Source organism: Acartia tonsa, chromosome 6 (genome assembly GCF_053477335.1).
Source record: "Acartia tonsa isolate MP-2025a chromosome 6, ASM5347733v1, whole genome shotgun sequence".
NCBI lineage: Eukaryota > Metazoa > Arthropoda > Copepoda > Calanoida > Acartiidae > Acartia > Acartia tonsa.
Genome location: NC_137265.1, coordinates 37,837,304 through 37,859,946, shown reverse-complemented (window position 1 = coordinate 37,859,946; position 22,643 = coordinate 37,837,304). Strand labels below are relative to the sequence as shown.

Below are 22,643 nucleotides of genomic sequence, written 5' to 3'. Positions count from 1 at the left end.
GTTATTAAATATTTTTTTTTAGAAAATGTAGAGAAAAAATACAATATTAAGTAATAAGTCCATAAGACAGTCATCAAAACATTAAATGTCTAAGAAATAAAAAATGAGAAATTTAAATTTTTTATTCGATTATTTAATGTAAAAACTTAACAAAATCTTCAGTTTCAAAAATTTATTTAATTTTGCTTTCTTTTTATCAAAAAATGTTATTATATTTTGTTGCTGCTCTATATATGAACATAATTGTCCTTGTATCATCAATGTACATATGTATATTGGATATTAATGGGGAGGTTGGAAATGAATACCAGGGATTTTGGGATAGTACCATGAATATAAAATTATTCTCCCAACTAAGGAAGTCATTTTTTCAGCTCATTTCTTGAAAGGTATGTGTGATTTTTTTATTTTAAAACGTTTCCAAATTCTACAAAAAAAAGTGAAAATATATGTAAGGGACATTTTTATTTAAGTTTTTCTCAATTGAATCAAAATTGTCTAATTTGGCGAGAAAAAGCACAAAAAATAGCTTGCTTTCTTCGGGAGATTCGCTGATTTTCATATTTTGCGTTTTACCAAATTAAAACAACTGCCGTGCCAAATTTAATCGTTCTACTCCTGTTTAGAAGTCCTAGAACAAAAAAAATACTTCTTTTTCTTGTAAATAAAAATAGGGGGGTAAAAGAGTTGTAGATTAATTTATCCATTTCTGTTCTTTGAGCCCTGGTAAAGTAAATGCATAAAAATATATGTAACTACATGTTATTAAGCAAATTGTAGGGAATTATCCCACGGCCTGATACAAACCTATTATCAAACTATTATTGTCTGGGCCTATACTAACATGAGTAATAGAAAAGAGGAGAATTAACCTAGGACCTGATACAAACCTATTATCACACTATTATTGTCTGGGCCTATACTAACATGAGTAATAGAAAAGAGAAGAATTATCCTAGGACCTGATACAAACCTATTATCACACTATTATTGTCTGGGCCTATACTAACATGAGTAATAGAAAAGAGGAGAATTATCCTAGGGCCTGATACAAACCTATTATTTTACTATTTTTGTCTGGGCCTATACTAGCATGAGTAATAGAAAAGAGGAGATTTATCCTAGGAACTGATACAAACCTATTATAAAGAATTATCCCAAGGCTTGATACAAACCTATTGTCACACTTTAATTACATCAGCAATAAAACAGAGGAGAATTGTCTTAAACAAAAAATATATCACAATCGGCCGCTAACATGATAATCTGAAATGATAAAAAAAATATTCATTTATAATGTATCTTAGTGTTTTTTTTTTGTATATCATGTACATAAATATTTTATAAGTAGATTCCTTAATGTCTATATATATGACACACTGTATAATATTATGGATTAACATTATTTATTAACTTAGAACAATAAATTATAACACCCATTTCATTATTTAATTAATCAACCAAATGTTGGGTAAAATTTCCTTAAATAATTAATTTACCTCGGTTAATTTTAGAGTTTTAGAAAGTTAAGTTTTTATGATTTTAATTTGAATTCAAGAATTTCAATTATATATATAGACATCTACTCTATTCTGTAACTTAAGCCTGTACGGCTACGCTAGACCGAGGCACTAACAAAATTGTCATATAAAGGGATTTATTTACATTATTTTTTTCTTATCTGTTAGTTATCACTATCGTTATGTATGACACTTTAATGTTGTCTTTTGATATTTTGTCATAGCTTTGCTACTTATTAGATGTTCTTGTTTTTTTGTTTCAATTATTTGTTTAATCATTTAATAAGAAAGAAAAATATAAAAAAAAAATTATCAAAAACAGAGAAAAACTTAAGTGTTGTGTACTTTTAGACATGAAATACCAAATTCACCATGGATGTTCAAGGATAAGACAGTAAACCTATGTACATTGTATTTATTGGTTGAAAACTTAGAATACTGCTGGTTTAGACCAACCAGTTAAGATTTAATAAAAGTACCCAAAATTTTTGAGCTAACATAAGAAGCCTGTTTATTATACTTTGGGGACCAACATAATATTCAGTCCAATTTTCCCCTCGTCCCTGAAATTCACAGTCTTTTGAAATGTCAAGATTCTTATAGAAACTAAACAAGGAAAATCATATGCAAAAAAAAGCACAGTAAAAGCAAAATTTTATTTTTATAACAAAATAACATTTTAGATTTTAGAAATATTTGTATACTTGTTATAATAAGAGCATTTTTTTCTCATTTTGTCATAGAAAATAAGAAAGAAAACTTTTATATTGTATACAAAACATTTTTGCTTACTATGTACTTCCTTTATGAAAGTAAGTAAGTATATATTAATATAAGAAGTATATAAAAATATATGTGTACATTAATATTTCTTCTTAATAAAGACTATAAACTGCGGAGTAATATTTATGAAAAAGCATTTTTGGAAAACAATCTTATTAAAGGAAAAGTTTTTTGGTGGGATTGTTAATCTCTAAATACTAAATACTACATTTTTATTTAATTCATTAACTATTGATGCATGTAAAATAAAAAAATCATACTTTAACGTCAATTTAAGTATCTTGCTCTAATGGAAAAACAAAAAATATAAAAGGTTTAAAATTAAAAAGACAATTCTAACAACATATCTTAATTTCATATCCATAATGGACAAGAGATGTAGAGAAGATTTGCATTTGAAAATACCAGTAGGAAACTATTTTGGATACTCAGCTACTATTGGGGAAGTCGTGGATACTCAGCTACTATTGAGTCCAAAAAAACTATAATTAAAGAGTAGCTATGCTACCAAAAAGTTTATTATTGTGTAAGACCAGCTTTTATAAAGTGATTACTGCTGTATTTACTGTAATTGCCCACCACTTATTATTTGCACAATGCTAACCTGACATTGGTTATTAATAAATGTTACATTAATTATTAATCTTTACACTCATTTATTGCATTTTTAGAAGCGCAGCTGTCATTTTAAGTCTGTCTGTCTTAGAGCTGTGATTTGCCATTTAATTTACTGAAAATAATTAAGTTTCCAAAGCTAACTAATTGTAAATCATAATATGGTTAATAAACCTTTGAGTAATATTTAGGTTTTGTATTTTTTTTTACATTTGAATCCCTAGAAGACGAACACACTCTGATTTTCTACTGAATCGATTATCCTTTTTCAATTATTATTGTATGTTTACTTTGCCCGATATGTAATTCCTTTGAACTCCAAAAGTATTTTTATTCATGAATCGTAGAGGAAGAAGTTAGGCATACCATTATTACTTTTTCTTATTCGTTGGCTTAACAACTTTGGGGACTTTAGTTAATTTTGATTAGTTGATTTATTAATTTGAGCGTTCAAACGCTTCAAACACTAATTTTAACCTATAGAAGGGGCAATTTTGTGTATAATCACTGGAGATGTAAATCAATTTATCGGCCATTGTCCTACCCCTAAGATCCCTGACTAATTCTTGTATTATGCTTTTCAGGTGAGCAGATGGACGGAGACCCGATGCTGAAAACTCCCGAGTCTGTCACTGGACACAGTAACCTTTTCCTTTATCATGTAAGTTTTTTTTTTAGAGCGAAGCTTTTCTATAATTAGAATCCGTCAGTCCGTAACAGTTAGCTCTTTTCGTTAATTTAGATATGTCCAATCGATTTCAAACTTTGCATGATGATTCTTTTAACAGTTATGTACGAATTAGAAAGCGTAGCATCTCTAAAATAGTTACCAGAATGTCATTTGAAAACTTGGGTATTCTTAACTTTTTGTAAATTTATATAATATAATTATCTTATTAACCTGTGTTCATGTTCGTTTGTTATACAGTATGATTTTAGAGTTTGTCATCCTTGTTTTATATATATAAATGAGCTTTAAAGGAGCATAAGATTTTCCACCTACAATCTTGTGGGCCCTGCTTTTAGTATCTTGATTATACAATGAGTTTTGTATTTTGGACTTAAGTAAAGTGTTTGATGCTGTACAAACTGTATCAGTGAAAAAAAATTCTTTTGTGAATTAGGTGAAATGACCATTAAAAATTAAGGAATTTACAATTATATTTCAATATTTATTGTAAAATCAATGTGATATGGTTTGTATAAAAACCAGTCTACATTGAAATTGGACAAGTATTGATTTTGTTTCCAACTAAACGTTTTGTAGAAGTTCATGATATCCTATTAATTATAATATTGCATTTTTACTGAAAAAGGGATTTTCATGAAAAAAAAAGTCGGATGAGAGGACAAGTAAATGATTCTTAAAGTTTAATCTAGTACAAGCGGCTAACTATGGTTTGTCCGCATACAATATAAATGTACTTAGTTTTTTTTTATCTAGTGGAAAGTCCACCTAATGTCTTGACTTGATAATCCTGTTATCCGTGGAAAGTCCACCTAATATCTTGACTTGACAATCATTATATCCGTGGAAAGTCCACCTAATATCTTAACTTGACAATCATTATAACCGTGGAAAGTCGACCTAATATCTTGACTGGACAATCCTTGTATCCGTGGAAAGTCCACCTATTATCTTGATTTGATAATCCTCATAACCGTGGAAAGTCACCGAAATATCTTGACTTGACAATCCTTATAACCGCGGAAAGTCCACCTAATATCTTGACTTGACAATCCTTGAATCCGTGGAAAGTCCACCTAATACCTTGACTTGACCATTCTTGTATCCGTGGAAAGTCCACCTAATATCTTAACTTGGTCATACACAAAAGTTTAATCAATAATTTGCCACTTGCTATAGTATACCTTCAATGCTGGTAAAATATTTAAAACAGCAAAATTAAGATTCAAATTCTGAAAACTTAAATTAGTAAATTTCTACCCCTACTCCCCTTCCATTCCTCCAAATATCGTGCTGCTAGGGCTATACCCCCCTCTGTAATTATTTGGGAAGATCGGTTACGCCGTTTTTGATATCATATTTAAAATCAGCGACCATTTTTTTTTCATTTTGATTGTAAGAACACTTCCATAAAGTTCTCTTGCGGAAATAAGAACTTGGAATATGTTAGAGATAGCGTAGACTAGTCACTAGTATTTTTCTCATGTAACTTGATATAATAGGACATATCAACGTTTTGGTGGTAGGTGATTCCTATCAAGAGATTACTTAGTTTGATTTAAAATATAGCACATTTCATTTAAATCCATAATTGAGTTTATTAAGACAAAGGGAAGAATAGCTTTTACAAAATTCCGTAAAGTTGTGAGTAAGATTCCTGTCAAATGCGCTTGTTAGGTCAAACTGTTTAAAATATGCGTTTAATTATAATATGCGTTTGGTCAAAGAACAGTTAGACTTTATAAGCGCATTTGACTAGAAGCTTGCTCATAATATTACGGAATATTGGAATTTTCCCTATCTATCATAAAAGAGAGATGTTGCCTCTAATAACTCTAAATACATTTTTGATTATTTTACAACAGTTTTGAAAGATTTTTTATAGTAGGGAAAATATAAAATAAATATACTAAGTTCTAATATAAATAGTACCTAAACAATACAAAAGATTGGACCTATTTTAAATACTTTATTTCCAAATTAAAATAAGTTCAAACTTAATGTACCCTTTTTACTGCAGAATTTTTGATCATAATTTAAATTTATTTGAAAACGTGCAGTTATTTACAAGTAGTAAATTGGATTTTTTAATAAAATTTTATGTAAATTTGAACCCAAAACTTAGTTTATGCAATGTTATTTGTTTTTTTTGAATAAGATATTTTCCACTGAAAACTAACTAAAATGGAAAAATAAACATCCTATTTTGACAGGATGTCCGTCTATTAAGGTCCTCTAAACGGCTGGACCGATTGTTCCATAATTTTCAGGAAAGTTTTGCTTTGGGCAAGGGAAGATTAGGCTGTTTTAAGAGGGGGACACAACACCCCCCCCCCCCCTTTGGAGATATAGCCCTGAGAAAAAAATACACTCACTCAAAATTATTACTTGTTATCAAAAAAAGGGGGGAGGGAGGTTAGTACCAAAAAACAAATTTTATGAGTTCCACTCCATTATATAAATCCTATGGCACAATTTGACAATAAAGGACATAAAATAAACTTGAGAAAGCTTGAGTTCTCACGCCGTCTATAGTAATTGAAAATATTACCAAACAAATAACAATAAATTTTATTATCTATTTCCATTGATAGGAACAAGTTTTCTGTTAATAAGAAAGAATAAATCTTAATTCACAACGTCATTTTCATCTAGCAATATAATAAGTTCTGTTTATTAGCCGATGCATTGCCTCTATCTTTTTTTATTATTTTCTACAAAGTAGACAGGTACTTTTTGTCTGAAGATAAAGATCTCGGAAATTTGAGGGTCTGAATGGGTTGGACTTTTTAGAGAATCTTTATAAATGTCTTGGTGTGGTTTTAGGCCGTTTTTTCGTTTCTTTTTAACTCCCTTAAAGGGTCGATGCATTTATAAGCAACATTGGCAATGATTTTTATTCTTTATTTTTTCAAAATCTATATCTAAATTTGTGTGTATTTGTTTGTATGTTAAAGTCTAACATAAGCAGAAGTATTTATAGCGTATATTGCTGGTGAAATGGGCTATAAACTCCTTTTTCTCTTCATTTTTATACACAAAAATTTTTTTTAGAAATATTTTCTTTTTTTCACATTGAAACTTATGCTGCTATTTTATCTTGGAAAACAATGGGTGTTTTCTCTCAAAGTGCCTAGCGAGCAAAAAAACACTCTCTTTTTTTTTAAATAAATCAAAATTAATGGAGAGGGTAGTTTTTATTAATTCCTTATCCCTGCGGAATTCCTTAAACCTTGAGGGTCTATTATTGCGTTGTCCTTACCCTGTACCCATTGAAAAAATACACCCCTCCCCTATATTTTCAATTTAAATTATGCGAGGGGGGGGGGGGGGGGGTAATTCAGTGCTTGACGAAGCACTTAGATGTAAACCTCCAAAAAATATTATTTTCAAGATTTAAGAATTTTATACCTAAATATAAAATTGGAGAATTCAAATATGATATTCATACAAATTATAAAATATTTACAAACCAATCTCATGTTAGTAAATATGAAATAACTTTGAATCCGATCCAATATCCGCTGGACTAAAACCGGTTCTGAGCCATATTAAAATAAAATTTAAACTTAATAGAATCGTATCAAAGATAATTTTCCACGAGAAAGACAATCAAAACTTTTAAATAAAGCCCATCTAAATCGGAACTTATCCTATTCTTTAAAAGAAACTTTCAGTTGATTATTTAGAATATTTTTTTGTTTTTCAATTAGAATAAGATGTTTAGATAGAGACTTTCAATGATAAATTTTTCACCAAGTTGCTTATTATTTAATCCCAGAAAAAAAGAGAAATCTTTCATCTTAGGAAATTACTGTAAATTGAATTTGGTTTTCTAAGGAAATGTTAATGACTTTTTTTGCTTTTTAGCAAAGGAAATGTTAAGAAATACTTTGAAAGGGAGAGTTCTATGAATGGTATTTTACAATATTGGCTAGTTTTTTTTCCGTTTTAGTGTACAAAATTATGGCTAACGGCACATAATTAGAACCTTCAATCCCTATACTTCAGCATCTCCATTATTATTATACTACAGATTATTTTTTGATCATGTTTTGCTGGTCGTATTACAGGTTATGTTAGGGTGTATAAGCACCTGGTTGCCTGCAGGGTTGAGCCATAAGAGAGAAAAAAATACCCTTCCTTCCTTATTGTAAATTTATTTCTAAAAGAAAGAGGGCGGGACAGTGCTTTTTAGGCCCTTGAGGGTAAGCACCATAATCACTTCTTTTTATCTGACTTCCGATCACTTTATGTAAAAAAGTATATTTTAATGGTCAATTAAATCACTTTAAACTCTGTAAATTGACATTTAGTTGAATACAAATTGTGAGGAAAAATTTAATTTTCCACACTACTAAACTCTGTAAATGATTAAATATAATATAAAATCATACATTTTACAACAACAAAGTTATTTTAAGATCTAAAACGGATTAATTCAGGTCCTGATTTTGTAGAGTGCATATTTTGTACATTCTGTCATATATTTCATATAACGGTTATTTACAAAACAAAGAAATTCTTAAAACAAAATATCAATCAAACTATTAGAACCAGTACTTTTTTTCTTTTCACACTATTTACATCTTTCGTTGGCTTTCAAATATGCAGACTTTTGTTTATTTTTGGAAAAGATGGCACAATTAAGCAGCGTCTAAACTTTTCCACCAATAATTTAAAATCTATTTCAGGATGAGTTCAAAGAGAGGCCGGCTATGGCTTCGGCCATTAGTTCCATTGCCAATTATTCTTCCACAATTCCGCAGGCACCCGGAGACCCTGATGCCAAGCCAGTTGTCAAGGAAACTAATAACATCTTATTTTTGTGCATTTCATAGTCATTTTCTGTGATATTTATAATCATAAAATAATATTACTTTTTTTACCGAGTGCTTTGTTTCTTTTTGAAAATTGGCAGGGATTTTACTGTGGGGAAAAGGAAGTTTGGGCATAGCTAAAAGTTTTCTCGGACCATTTTACTTAAAATTCTGGAACTGCCTGTCAGACCGTTTACGAGATTTATCAAGAAGTTGGGTGTTTAGATGCAGAAGGTTACTTCGCTATTAAAAATTAAATATGATGTTTATGGTTTGATTAGGCAAACCTGGGAACTCTTATGGGTGTCTATCTTCCGTGTATTCAAAACATTTTCGGTGTTATCCTCTTCATCAGGTAGGCTACCGTTTTTTTTTATATTTTAGAGTAGCTACGTTACAACATAACAGTAATTCATGTCAGGAAGGGGGAGGACATTTGGCTGTTTATTACACAAGTCCCCAAAGTTTTATAATAACGTTTTCTTATTCGTTGTGTTAACAACTCATGGGACTTATTTAATTTCGATTAATTAATTTCGAATACCTAGACATAAAGATCTATTGATGAACCTAACTATAGCATAGTAAAATATAAACTTAAACCTGATTACCTAAACACAAAATAAACACTTGACAAAACTTTCAAGGATAATTCACAGTGTGCAACAGTGATAGGACAATATAAATAAATCTGTGCTATTGTTCTTTTAGATGGGAGTTGTGTTTTTAATAGTAAGCTTATAACAGGGGTCCCCAAATTTTTTTTTCAAAATATTTTTTTCGATATTAAATATTTTTTACAAGCGAGCAGTGTCTAAAATTATCTATCTATTATTTTAATTTACATAGGGGCTAATTTTGTTTGTCATGATTTAGAATGTACATCCTACAAAAGAAGCTTATTTACTTCTTGGTTACATTAAACAATAAACATAACTGCTCGAAATCATATCTACCATGTATTTATATATAACTACATTTTTAATGATAAGTTATTTTATAAAGTAATGGTCCATAAATAATGCAAATTGTCCATTTATATATGTTTTATAATTATCATTATGGGTTTTCTCATTTACAATACGTTCTGGTGTAATTTGGGACAAAAAAGAATTATTATTTGCTTAATATTTTATTAACAGTATTATTAAAAAGGAAGGGAGAAATAAAATTATCCTACAAACTTAAACGAGAATTTGTCATAAGAACCTTTTATCTATTTTTGCAATTTAATTTGATCGCATCGTATTTTAGACAGCTTTCCGGGGATATCAAAGTGAAAAATTATAAGATTAAAACAGTTTTGTAAGCCCCAGGGTCAGAAGGCTCGTGCTAACAGGGCTAGTATTAATCTTATGATTTTAATTTTACTATTCGTGGTAACTTGTCTGCAGAACTATATATACATGATTTTTCAGTATGGCTGAGAACCGGTTCTAATCTAGCGGATATTAATCAGTTTCGAAGCCATACTGGAAAAAAGTTAATTTAAAGTTTTCTTTTGGACAATTTTTTTTTCTTTTTCCATGTTTTTAAAACTGTGTGGTTTATGAATATAAAAATCAATAAGTTTAGGCTTGCTTTACTTTACTTATAGTCTGGGTAGAAAAGTATTTACTTTTGGAATTTTCCATAAGTTCATATTTCATACTTTTTTATACAATACTGTCATATTTTCAATTTCATTAATATCATAATTTGGAAAAAAACGTATTACCTAAAGGAAATTTTTTTTACATATTATTTAAAAATCTATTATATTATGATATCCTTGAATTTTTTTTTTTTTCAAAAGAAAAATTCCAATATAAAAAGTTTAATTTAATCAGGGATCTTAAGGGATAAGACAATTGACAACAAATAGAGGTATGTACTGTAAACTTCAAGTTAAGATGAAACAAAATACGAATTTTTTTTTCGCCCCCCCAAAAATTTATTTTTTTACTCTAAAATAAGAAATTGGGTTATCAAATTCGACTCTTCCCCCCACAAGTGCCCCTAGAGGCCTTTAGGGGGCGTAGCCGCTAGTTAAAATTAAAGTAGACCCATTATTTTGTAAATTCATAATCTTACCCCTTACAGGTAATTTTTTTCGCCTCCAACTATTCTACATTTCTCTATCTTCTAACACAATTATACAATATTTAAAATCAACTGCCTTATATTATTTAAGCGTAAAACTTTGGGCAAACAAATCTTTAATTGCTATATCCCTGAACCGATAAAAGCTGACCAAACTAAAAACTGTTATAAAACAATTTCTTTTCATTAACTTGGTCAAGAAAAGTTTTTTTTCTTCTGTACGGTCAGGTAGATTTCTTTAGGAAGGGATATTTCATCTCAAGATAAATCTGTTAACTCATCTTCAACAGGGATGGAGGTGGAAATGGGTTATTCATTACACTAGTCCTTAAAGTTTTATAATAACGTTTTTTTTTCAATGGTTTAATAACTTTAAGGACTTAATTTATTTGGTTGGTTGATTAAGTTAAGTGTCCAAACGATTCAACCACTAATTGTAATCTTGTAGCATCAATGGGGATTTACATAAATTTATCTTCCATCGTTTTTTCCCTTTTAATTCCTGCATCTTTACTCCTTCTGTTTAAAAATAATCACTGAATAGAATTTTGTGTAATAATGTGTAATATTTTAACAAGTTATTTTAGTAGCTAAAAGTTAAGGTCCAACAACATTTTATAAGAAATGTCCATTTCCAATTTGGCTATAAAGTAATTTATTTAATCCTAACTAAGTTAGGTTAAATTTCTTTCAATTTAAGATAGTAGGGATGGTTATTGGAGGATAAATAAGATTTTAATGACAATTTCTGTAGTATAATGCAATGATGAGTATCAATTTACTTTTCATTGTCCTAACCTAGAAATTTTAATGACAATTTCTGTAGTATAATGCAATGATGAGTATCAATTTACTTTTCATTGTCCTAACCTAGAATAATATTTAAAAATGGTAACGAACCTGTCTAAAGGAACCAACCCAAGCCGAATCTCCATTAATTTTGTGATACCTAACCCCTGCTGAGGGCTTATTACTGCGTAGCCTATTCCTGCGGGGCTACCCTGTACCTTAGGATATATAAGTTGGAAGGAATTTTAATTTTAGAGGGAGATTTGAAATCTGCATCAAATTTTAATGATTTTTTATAAAAATTCGTTTTTTGTATAATTCTTTATCTAAAAGCGGAAATACAATTTAAGTTCATAAATTTTAACCAATAAGATAGGTGGATTGGAAACTACCTGCGCTCTAATTGGTTGAATGGTGTGCGACACTTAAGCTTCTCCAATCAGAGCGTAGATAATTTTCAATTCACCAATCACAGATGTCAAAATTAATTAACTTAAATTGTATTTCCGCTTTTAGATAAATAATTATACAAAAAACGAATTTTATAAAGAAAATCCTTAAAATTTGATGTAGATTTCAAATCTCCCTCTAACAATAATTTCTTTCCAACTTATATATCTTACTGTACCCAATATAAACTGACCAAAAAATGAATTACTACCTATTTATTATTGGTAGAAGGGAGGATGGGTTCTTTGCTCTTCTAGTCACTTTAAGAGAAACTTACAAATTACATTAAAACACTGCGGGAATCCTGTTGCTTAAATACCTAACCTCTCCAAACATTATGAGCATTTAAAAATTGGATTATAGTGATTTCATTTGTTAAATTATTGAGTAGCTTCCAGATTTTTTTTTATCAAGGTCAACTTTTGCACTGGTTTGCTTCTGCTTGCTTAAACCTTTAATGCAATGGAAAATAACAAAAATTCCGGATTCACAAAATTATTTTTCTGTACGCATTTTTATTCGTTTAAGGGTCCAAATTAGGTTTGTATAATTATTAAGAGTTGTGTTTGTTTTGTGTCAACTTTAAATCAACTTTTTCAATTATAAAATTTTTGCCTAGCTCTTAAACTACAACGGCTCAATAGTAGCTGAGTATCCACGAATTCCCCAATAGTAGCTGAGTATCCACGCATATTTCCCAAAAGTAGTTGAATATCCACAAATTTTCCCAATTGTAGCTGAATATCCACGTGGATACTCAGCTACTACTGAGCCTCTTCAACTTATACCCTCTCTCTATTTTTTATTTAACGGCACCATATATGAAAATTTTCATTGTGCTTCGCACACCCCTGGTAAAATTCCTGTGTACGCTTGTGCCTGCCATGATCTAATGGCACTGGGGGAAATATTTGTGGTTCAATCTGAATTGCATTGCAAGATTTTTTGACGCAGATTTTTACACAACTTTGTAATTTGTGTCGACATAGAGAAATTTTTGTGAACTCAGAAAAAAGGGAATTATGTCATATTATCCCAGAGATCTAAAGGGATAAGACAATAGCCAATAAATTGTTGTAAATACCCAATGATGATACACAAAATTACCCCTTCTGTAGACTACAACAATTAGTTGAAACATTTGGACACTTAACTTAATGAACCAAAAAATTAAAGCTCGTGTGAAGTCCCCAAAGTTTTTGAGCCAACGAATAAGAACTTGAACTATATTCAAGTTTAGTTGTATATTTATATATTTTAAAAAGCCCAAAAATAAAGATATTTATGTAATGTGAAAAAATGCGTTTAAAAATGTTCTGATATGGCCAAATTACAAGGTGAAAAAGCATGCAATCTGGAAAATGCCAAAAATTGCATTTGTAACAACCATTGCACAGAAAATACATTTGCAAAAACATGTAAAAATCTGCGAAAACGTGCGGATAATCGTTTTTGACTGCCCTTGCATTGCACTTAATTGTCCCAGAAAAAAGTAATTCTATCATGAATGCAAGAAAGTTTTTATGATTTTAAAGAAAAAATAACATAAATATTTTCAAAGGTCTTTCATAACTTGTAAATTTTCTAAAAGCCTCTAAAATAATGGTTTTAAAGTTAGTGCTGTGTCTTTAATTATGAATGTCTCAGCCGATTTTAATCAGATTTTCGATTATTTTTCTTTTGAAAGTATTAAAAAACTGTTCATTTGGTTTCTGAAGTATATGTAAAAGTAGTAAGAACTTAGGAAGTCTGTTTGTATGTATGAAATGCGTATTTTTGCCATTTTTCATTGTATTTTGCTTGTAAATTTTAGGAACTAATATACAATTATTGTATGTTGTAGAATGTTAAAGAAGAAGGTTGTCTGACTGTTTTAATTTTTGTACAGAAGCCAATGTCGATTATCTGCATGTTAAAACTAGTTTCTTTGGTTGACAAAAAGGATGGGAAATTTAGAGTGTAAAAGCTTTAAATGACAACACTTTTTAAAAAATAGTTCAAGAAACAAGGAAAAAACTTTTAAATAAATACAAATATCAAGATTTTGTACCACGCCGCAACTGTGAGAATTATATTAATATTTAATGATTATAAGATCTCTCTGGGAATCCTTCCTTCAGACTAAAGAAATAAACAACTATCATATATTTCTCAATATTAACTATAAAAAAAACACAATATTCTTGTCATTCTCTTTTTAGCAAAAAATACTTTTATTTTGTTTTTTTTTCAAATTGCTCTGCCTAACATTTTATATGATTACATATCTGGGTGTGTTTTAAGGGATAAGACAATGGACATTGTTGAACATTCCAAATATTGATAAACCAAATTACCCCTCATGTAGATGATGATGATTGCAATGTTTGGACACTGCTAGTTAATAAACCAACCAATTAAATCTATTAAAAGCCATTTAATAAAAATATGGCTACAAAACTTAGGGTTATACTGTGATAAAGAATCTAATGTCCCCTCCCTCCCTGGTCATTTTACCCAATGAACTTACTTATTTTGTAAGAAAGCTTTGCTAAGTTTGGATGTAATTGTCCTTGTATAGAAATAAAATATTATTTCTTAGAGTTGAGACCAGGATGTTTTGTTTTCTATAGATCTCCAGAGAATATTAATAGCTGTGTTGTTTTTGTATCTCGTTTCAGCTTTCTTTCATTCAAAGTTACACAGAATAACTTGTATAACTAATGTTATTTTTAAAGAAATGATGGTATTGCAAGTGATTTTTAGAAATATTTTTTTTTTCTGTTTTATAAAGAAAAATATTTTTGTTTAGAATGACGTGGATTGTTGGAACTTGTGGTGCTATTGAAGGATTCTTGGTTGTTGGTACTTGCTGTTGTGTGGTAAGTTCTTTGTTATTATAACTTCTATCATGTGGTGACTCTTTGTAATATATCTTTTGTTACTTTCTATCATATGGTGACTCTTTGTAATATAACTTTTTGTTACTTTCTATCATGTAGTGACTCTTTGTAATAAAAACTCTCATTACTTTTTATCATTTGAGGACTCTTTGTAATAAAACTTTTGTTACTTTCTATAGTGTGGTGACTCTTTGTAATATAATTTGTATCAATTTTTCTCATGTGGTGACTCTTTGTATTATAACTTTTATTATTTTTTTGTTTTAATTTTAACTTTGAAAAAAAATGATTTTTTTTATTTTTAGACTATGTTAACCGCCATATCGATGTCTGCCATTGCTACTAACGGAGTTGTGCCGGCTGGAGGGTCATATTTTATGATATCAAGATCTTTAGGTAATATATTAGTATTCTGCATAACTCTTCTATTATTTTGGTTTGTCCGTCAAACTTCCCGGCCAGAGACAATTAACTAAAGATTAAGTTTAAATCATTATTTTTAAGATTGTCAAATGCTCTACTATTTTCTAAAATTTAAGAGATTATCAACTGAATTATTTTTTGAAATTCTTTGACTTAACAAAACATTTGATAGAATAAATTGTGTATGTTTATGTATGAAATAAGTCTATGTGTCATTTTTTTGCATTTTTGAAAAAAAAATAACTTTATACCTAGGTACCTTTTCCGCCAATTGAAAAAAATTCAATGCTTTTTTTGCCATCTATATAACTTCAAGGATTCTAAAGCGTTCGTCCTCAAAAATGTATGAAGTTTTCCAATTTTCTTGAAATTATCACCTTGTTTTGCATTATAAACTTTCAGACGTTCTATGCATGGGGTTTATATACCTGTACAGAAAAAGGACAGTTTTGTGATTTCTTGAAGTCGCAAGGTTTTATGAAAACTGATCTTGTTTTAGGACCTGAATTTGGCGGCGCTGTGGGCATCCTGTTTTATATTGGTACAACTTTTGCGGGTGCTATGTACATCATTGGCGCTGTAGAAATTGCACTGGTAACCATTTCTGAAATTTTTAGAAGCGTAGCGTAACTTCTCTAACTTATTTGTGATCGTAGTCCGTATGTTCTTGGAGAACTTTAAAAATTAAGCTGCTGATTGATAATTCATTTTTTTCATTGGTATAGAAGATAATTTATGGTGTTCTTGGCCTTAAATTGCCGCAGTTTAGCGGTATAACGTTTAAAAAAAACAAAAACATTTTGTTATGCTAAAATTGTTTCCCCTTAAAAATTAGAACTTTTGAATAATCAAAGATGTAGCTTATGCTGAAACTACATATTTTTTTCTTAAAAAATCACCATATTTAGTATTTCTTTTTTAGGTATATCTATTCGGACCTCCTATGTCGTTATTCGGAGAGGATATAAACGATGATTTTGTCAAGTTCAACAACTATAGGGTAAGTCAAAAGAAAAGGTCTCTTGGGTCATCTTTAAGTAAACGAGGTCGGGTGGTGGTGGGGTGGGGGGGGGGGGGGGTTACCTCATTGGATACCCCATTTACTTGTTTTTGTTATTAAATAAAAGAAAATATCTATATTATTTTAGGGTTTGAAGGGAATTTTTTTCAGGGTGAAATGGGGGGGGGGCAATGTAGATAGATAGCCTATCTGAACCTATGAAAAGCTTCAGTGAAAGTACAAAAGCCATTGTTTCAGCTGTTTGCGAAATCTTTATTTACAAATACACAGACAGATAGACAAACATCCTGTTACTTTTGATCAGGGTTTTGCTAATATTTATCATAACAATTTATTATCATTGTTTAGGTGTATGGCACTTGTCTGTTGTTTTTCATGGGCTTCATTGTCTTCCTTGGTGTCCAGTTTGTCAACAAGTTTGCCAGCTTCGCCCTGTTCTGTGTCCTCGGCTCCATTGTCGCCATCTTTGTTGGTGTCTTTGTCAACTTCAACGGAAACGAGCTGGCCCCGTAAGTATAAATTACAGTGTAATGGGGGGAGGGGGGGGGGGGTCAGCCTTATCCCCCGTTTTTAATTTTAGTTGAGAAAAATTAAAGATTTTTGGGTGGGGGGGGGGGTGTTGTTTTTTTTCTAGGGGCGATTTCTCTTGGGAGGGTGGTGGTACCCTCTCTCAGAGTATTTATAAACTTTTCCAGGACCTTTGAGAATCTACCCTGTAAAGGAAAATCATAACAATTGAACGAATAGCGAGATCCAAACAGATAAACAAACAAAAAACAGACATCCTCTTAGTTCATTATATTACTTATTCATTTAATTTAGACTGTGTGTAATTGGAACTCGACTGTTAGCGAAGACTCCGTACAATTGTACAAAAGATCCTGTGGAGAACCCGCTCATCTGGAATTCATTCTGCGAAAGGCTAAGCAACTATTCAAGTAAGGGTTTTTCTGTAAGGAGCGAAGCTACAGTATAATACAAATTGTCTATACGTTTTCTTGGCTGTTATTTAAGATAGTGAACTTTTGTAAGTATTATCCCAGCATAAATCTTCCTTTGTTTGTTGGTCTGTAGTTCTTGTTACAAAAGCCATAACTGATAATGTATAGAAAAAAAGAATTTTGTATTATTTGTTATATCTTTCTTTTTTCTCTTTCTTTTATATGACTACAGAACATCTCTTCTATATCTAATCTTTTTCGTTTGTCATGTTCATCCATGAATTTTTCGCTTCTTATAGTCAGTCTATACCAACAACGAAATCTATTGAAAAAATCACCAAACCTATACGTAATTTTAGGTGATGTTGGCGGTCACCCCTTATTTTAGATTTATTTCGATCGTTGGTTATACCTTATACCTGTATTTTAGTGCACTGTTCTGAAAAACCTCTTAATTTTTAAGCCGTTTACGAGATCTTACAGAACAACAAAATAAAAATATGTTTAATTTAGCCCTAGCACAAAACGAGACAACCCCTGACATGTACAAGTGCGACGAATACTTTGAGGAGAACACTATGAACATCACCCAGGGTATAAAGGGCATCAACAGCGGTGTTTTCATGGAAAACATGTGGTAAGTTTTGGATCATGGAAAGAAAACGATATAGCGGGTTTCGTCGTATTTTCACAGTAGCTTTTGATAGGTGATTTTGGGTTAGGTTAGATAAGTGTTAATGATAATCCCACAGGGTTAGGAAATATGCCCTGTAGGGTTAGAAAGGGGCTAGAAATAGGAGGAAAGGTACTAAGAAAATACGACAAAACCCGATACTTCGTATTGTTCGAAGGTTTTGGCTGTTAATACTCTATAACTAGAATATGTCCATACGTCCGTTTATGTGTCAATCGTCTCAATGAAAAATACTTAGGCCTGCAAAGTTTTATAAAAATGCGTATACATGTGTATAAAAAAGTATTAGGAAGCTAAATATATATCATAATTTTATTTGAGATACAATAATTACTAATCGCTATTTGATCTTCATAATACATTTTCATGTAAATGGACTTTCTAGGGAATTTTTTTTGTTCTGAAAATTTGTATTGTTAATTAACAGTCGAAAATACTGGAATTCTTGTTCATTAACAATTTTGTTAACAGGAACACCTACTATGACGTGGGCGTGGCTATATCCAGCAGCCGTAAGGAGACAGAGTACAACCTGGGGGGTAAACAACCTGGGTACCAGGCCACTGTCGACATCCTCACATCCTTCACCATCATCATTGGTATCTTCTTTCCCTCGGTTACAGGTACAACTATTATAACCCTAATTGTTTAATAATAGGATTGTTATGTGCGTGTCTAATGATATCTTGTTTTTAGAGATGATTTGCTTATAATATTGGACCTTGTTTTCCTAGGAATCATTAATACAAAAATGAGAGAAATAGAATGATTATTTCATTAAAATAAGGGGGGGGGAAGTTTGTACACTTTTAGGAAATGAAATTCAGTATCAAATTTTGGGAGGGACGTGTGGGCTTGTGTTTATAGTTATCGACCTAATTCTTTTTGTAAAAGCTCTTATATGACTGGATGTACACGGAAAACTTTTAAAAATGAATTTCGGGACTTTCCTTCTAGGGGCTAGGGGAGCAAAAGACCCCCCAAAACACTAAAAATATGAGTTCTGAGCTTATTTTTGAAGATATCAACCTGATTTTTTTAATGAAAACTTTTTAAAAATAACTGAACTTAGTAACCATTACACATTTCATTTTGGGACTTTCCTTCTATGGGCTTGTGGAGCAAGAGACCCCTCAAAACTAAGAATAGGAGTTCTGAGCTTATTTTTGAAGATATCAACCTGATTTTTTTTAAAGAAAACTTTATTAAAATAACTGAACTAAGTAACCATTACACATTTCATTTTGGGACTTTCCTTCTACGGTCTTGTGGAGCAAGAGACCCCCCAAAACTAAGAACAGGAATTCTGAGCTTATTTTTGACGATAACAACCTGATTTTTTTTAAAGAAATCTTTTTTAAAACAACTGAACTAAGTAACCATTACACATTTCATTTTGGGACTTTCCTTCTAGGGGCTTGTGGAGTAAGAGACCCCTCAAAACTAAAAATACGAGTTCTGAGCTTGTTTTTTAAGATATCAACCTGATTTTTTTTAAAGAAAACTTTTTAAAAATAACTGAACTAAGTAATCATTACACATTTCATTTTGGGACTTTCCTTCTAGGGGCTTGTGGAGCAAAAGACCCTCAAAACTAAGAAGCTTATTTTTAAAGATATCAACCTAATTTTTTATAGAAAACTTTATTAAAATAACTGATCTAAGTGACCATAACACATTTCATTTTGGAACTTACCTTTTAGGGGCTTGTGGAGCAAAAGACCCCCCAAAACACTAAAGATATGAGTTCTGAGCTTATTTTTAAAGATATTAACCTGATTTTTTTCAAAGAAAACTTTTATCATAATTGAACTTAGTAACCATTACACATTTTATTTTTGGGCTTTACTTTTAGGGGCTTGTGGAGCAAAAGACCCCCCAAAACTAAAAATGTTAGTTCTGAGCTTATTTATTAAGATATCAACTAGATTCTCTAAAGAAAACTTTATTAAAAATAACTGATATAAGTAACCATTACATATTTAATTTTGGGACTTTCCTTCTAGCGGCTTGTGGAGCAAAAGACCCCCAAAAACTAAAAAAAGAAGTTATGAGCTTATTTTTAAAATATCAGCCTGCTTTTTTTAAGAAAACTTTTTTGACATAACCGAACTAAGTAACCATTACACATTTCATTTTGTAACTTTCCTTCTAGGGGCTTGTGGAGCAAATAACCCCCAAAACTAAAAATATTATTTCTGAGCTTATTTTTAAAGATATCAACCTGATTTAAAAAAAAAAACTTTTTAAAATAACTGAACTAAGTAACCATTACACATAATTGATATCTTAAAAATAAGCTCAGAACTCATATTTTCAGCGTTTTGGAGGTCTTTTGCCCAACCAGCCCCCAGAAGGAAAGACCCAAAATGAAACCTGATATTTTTTAAAGAAAACTTTTTTAACATAACTGTACTAAGTAACCATTACACATTTCATTTTGGGACTTTCCTTCTAGCGGCTTGTGGAGCAAACGACCTCCCTAAACACTTAAAATATTTTTAAGAGCTTATTTTGAAAGATATCAACCTGATTTTTGAAAAAATCTGTTGTGGCTACGTAGTTTAGTTATGTGAAAAAAGTTTTCCTCATAAAATCAGGTTGATAGATATCTTTTAAAATAAGGTCAGAACTAATATTTTTAGTGTTTAGGGGGGTCTTTTGCCCCACTTGCCCTTAGAAAGAAAGCCCCAAAAATAAATCTGTAAAGGTTACTTAGTTCGTTTATTTTTAAAAAGTTCTTTGAAAAAATCAGGTTGATATCTTTAAAAATAAGCTCAAAACTCCTTTTTATAGTTTTGAGGGGTCTCTTACTCCACAAGCCCCTAGAAGGAAAGTCCCAAAATGAAATGTGTAATGGTTACTTAGTTCAGTTATTTTTAAAAAGATTTCTTTAAAATTCAGGTTGATGTCTTCAAAAATAAGCTCAGAAATTCTATTTTTAGTTTTGGGGGGTCTTTTGCTCCACAAGCCCCTAGAAGGAAAGTCCCAAAATGAAATGTGTAATGATTACTTAGTTCAGTTATTTTTAAAAAGTTTACATTAAAAAAATCAGGTTGATATCTTAAGAAACATGCTCAGAACTCGTATTTTTAGTTTTGAGGGGTCTCTTGCTCCACAAGCCCATAGAAGGAAAGTCCCAAAATGAAATGTGTAATGGTTACTTAGTTCAGTTGTTTTAAAAAAGATTTCTTTAAAAAAAATCAGGTTGATATCTTCAAAAATAAGCTCAAAATTCCTGTTCTTAGTTTTGGGGGGTCTCTTGCTCCACAAGACCCTAGAAGGAAAGTCCCAAAATGAAATGTGTAAGGGTTACTTAGTTCAGTTATTTTAATAAAGTTTACTTTTAAAAAATCAGGTTGATATCTTCAAAAATAAGCTCAGAACTCCTATTCTTAGTTTTGGGGGGTCTCTTGCTCCACAAGCCCCTAGAAGGAAAGTCCCAAAATGAAATGTGTAATGGTTACTTAGTTCAGTTATTTTAATAAAGTTTTCTTTTAAAAAAATCAGGTTGATATCTTCAAAAATAAGCTCAGAACTCCTATTCTTAGTTTTGGGGGGTCTCTTGCTCCACAAGCCCATAAAAGGAAAGTCCCAAAATGAAATGTGTAATGGTTACTAAGTTCAGTTATTTTTAAAAAGTTTTCATTAAAAAAATCAGGTTGATATCTCTAAAAATAAGCTCAGAACTCATATTTTTAGTGTTTTGGGGGGTCTTTTGCTCCACTAGCCCCTAGAAGGAAAGTCCCGAAATTCATTTTTAAAAGTTTTCCGTGTACATCCAGTCATATAAGAGCTTTTACAAAAAGAATTAGGTCGATAACTATAAACATAAGCCCACACGTCCCTCCCAAAATTTGATACTGAATTTCATTTCCTATAAGTGTACAAACTTCCCCCCCCCTTGTTGTTAAAAAGTATAATATAAACATGCTTTTAATGTACATACCTACCGACTTTCTAGTAATAATTATAAGGTTGCTGTGTTTTCCAAATCTTACCTAATTGTTACAGGAATCATCATTCAAAGATTAAAATCAGTCGGACAATTTTAACCTGCATAAAATTACGATTCGAAACGGATAGACCGACCCTAATTAGACAAAAGCTTCGCTTTTAAAAAGATATTAATTTTTGTTGACTACTTTTTCTTCCAGGTATTATGGCTGGCTCGAACAGATCAGGTGACCTGGCTGATCCGCAGGCGAGTATACCTGTGGGCACTATCTGCGCTATCCTGACCACCTCCATCACCTACCTGGCATCTGTCCTTCTGTTCGCCGCCACGGTCAACCCGCTCCTTCTCAGAGACAAGTAAGTATTTAAAAGCGCTGATGATTTTAGTTATGGATGCTGCCATTTTTACAATTATGTTTTTTAGTACTTTTACAAAGGAAGCCATTTTTTTCGATATATTCCGTAAATTTATAAATATGAAATGGTCATAATTAAGAACAATTTGACTTATTAAGAGCATTTGACGTAAACGTTACACACAACTTTAGGGAAAATACGCTAAGATAAGGGACCTTTTTATTGTTCTTCTTATTTGTAAAATATACACCCCTGTATAATCTTGAACATATCTCATCTAGAATTGTTACTAGGTAACAAAAACATTTTTTTGATTTCACATAGTTTTCTAAGTGTACTTTTTGTTGTCCTTTCAAAAAAAATATTTTCTACGATATTTTTTTCTGTACAATACATTACTTTCAATACTACAATATTTCCTTTAATCCTCTGTACTAGATTAAAGTTGGACAGGGACCTTAGGGGATAAGATAAATGACGATAACATGATTGGCTCAAAATAAAATGTTATAAAGTTGGTTTAATGAATATATCAAGAATTGATATTAGTTCCCAAAGTTATTAAGCCAACTAATGTGAGAGTATATTTATAAAAGTTTGGGTACCAGTCCACTTATCTCC

General features: G+C 30.8%; 1 protein-coding gene across 15 annotated transcripts in view; it reads left to right on the top strand.

Moving 5' to 3' along the window:
- kcc (solute carrier family 12 member kcc) overlaps positions 1 to 22,643 on the top strand; it is a 221,266-nt gene that overhangs the window by 145,538 nt on the left and 53,085 nt on the right. For all 15 annotated transcript variants that reach the window (XM_080164712.1, XM_080164708.1, XM_080164711.1 and 12 more), the window contains 12 exons: positions 3,503 to 3,579; positions 8,301 to 8,412; positions 8,709 to 8,781; positions 14,539 to 14,608; positions 14,935 to 15,025; positions 15,552 to 15,646; positions 15,975 to 16,052; positions 16,422 to 16,582; positions 16,896 to 17,011; positions 17,528 to 17,651; positions 18,180 to 18,331; positions 21,866 to 22,022. In XM_080164712.1, coding sequence (XP_080020838.1) covers positions 3,503 to 3,579; positions 8,301 to 8,412; positions 8,709 to 8,781; positions 14,539 to 14,608; positions 14,935 to 15,025; positions 15,552 to 15,646; positions 15,975 to 16,052; positions 16,422 to 16,582; positions 16,896 to 17,011; positions 17,528 to 17,651; positions 18,180 to 18,331; positions 21,866 to 22,022 — 1,306 coding nt within the window. The remainder of the gene's footprint in view (positions 1 to 3,502; positions 3,580 to 8,300; positions 8,413 to 8,708; positions 8,782 to 14,538; positions 14,609 to 14,934; positions 15,026 to 15,551; positions 15,647 to 15,974; positions 16,053 to 16,421; positions 16,583 to 16,895; positions 17,012 to 17,527; positions 17,652 to 18,179; positions 18,332 to 21,865; positions 22,023 to 22,643) is intronic.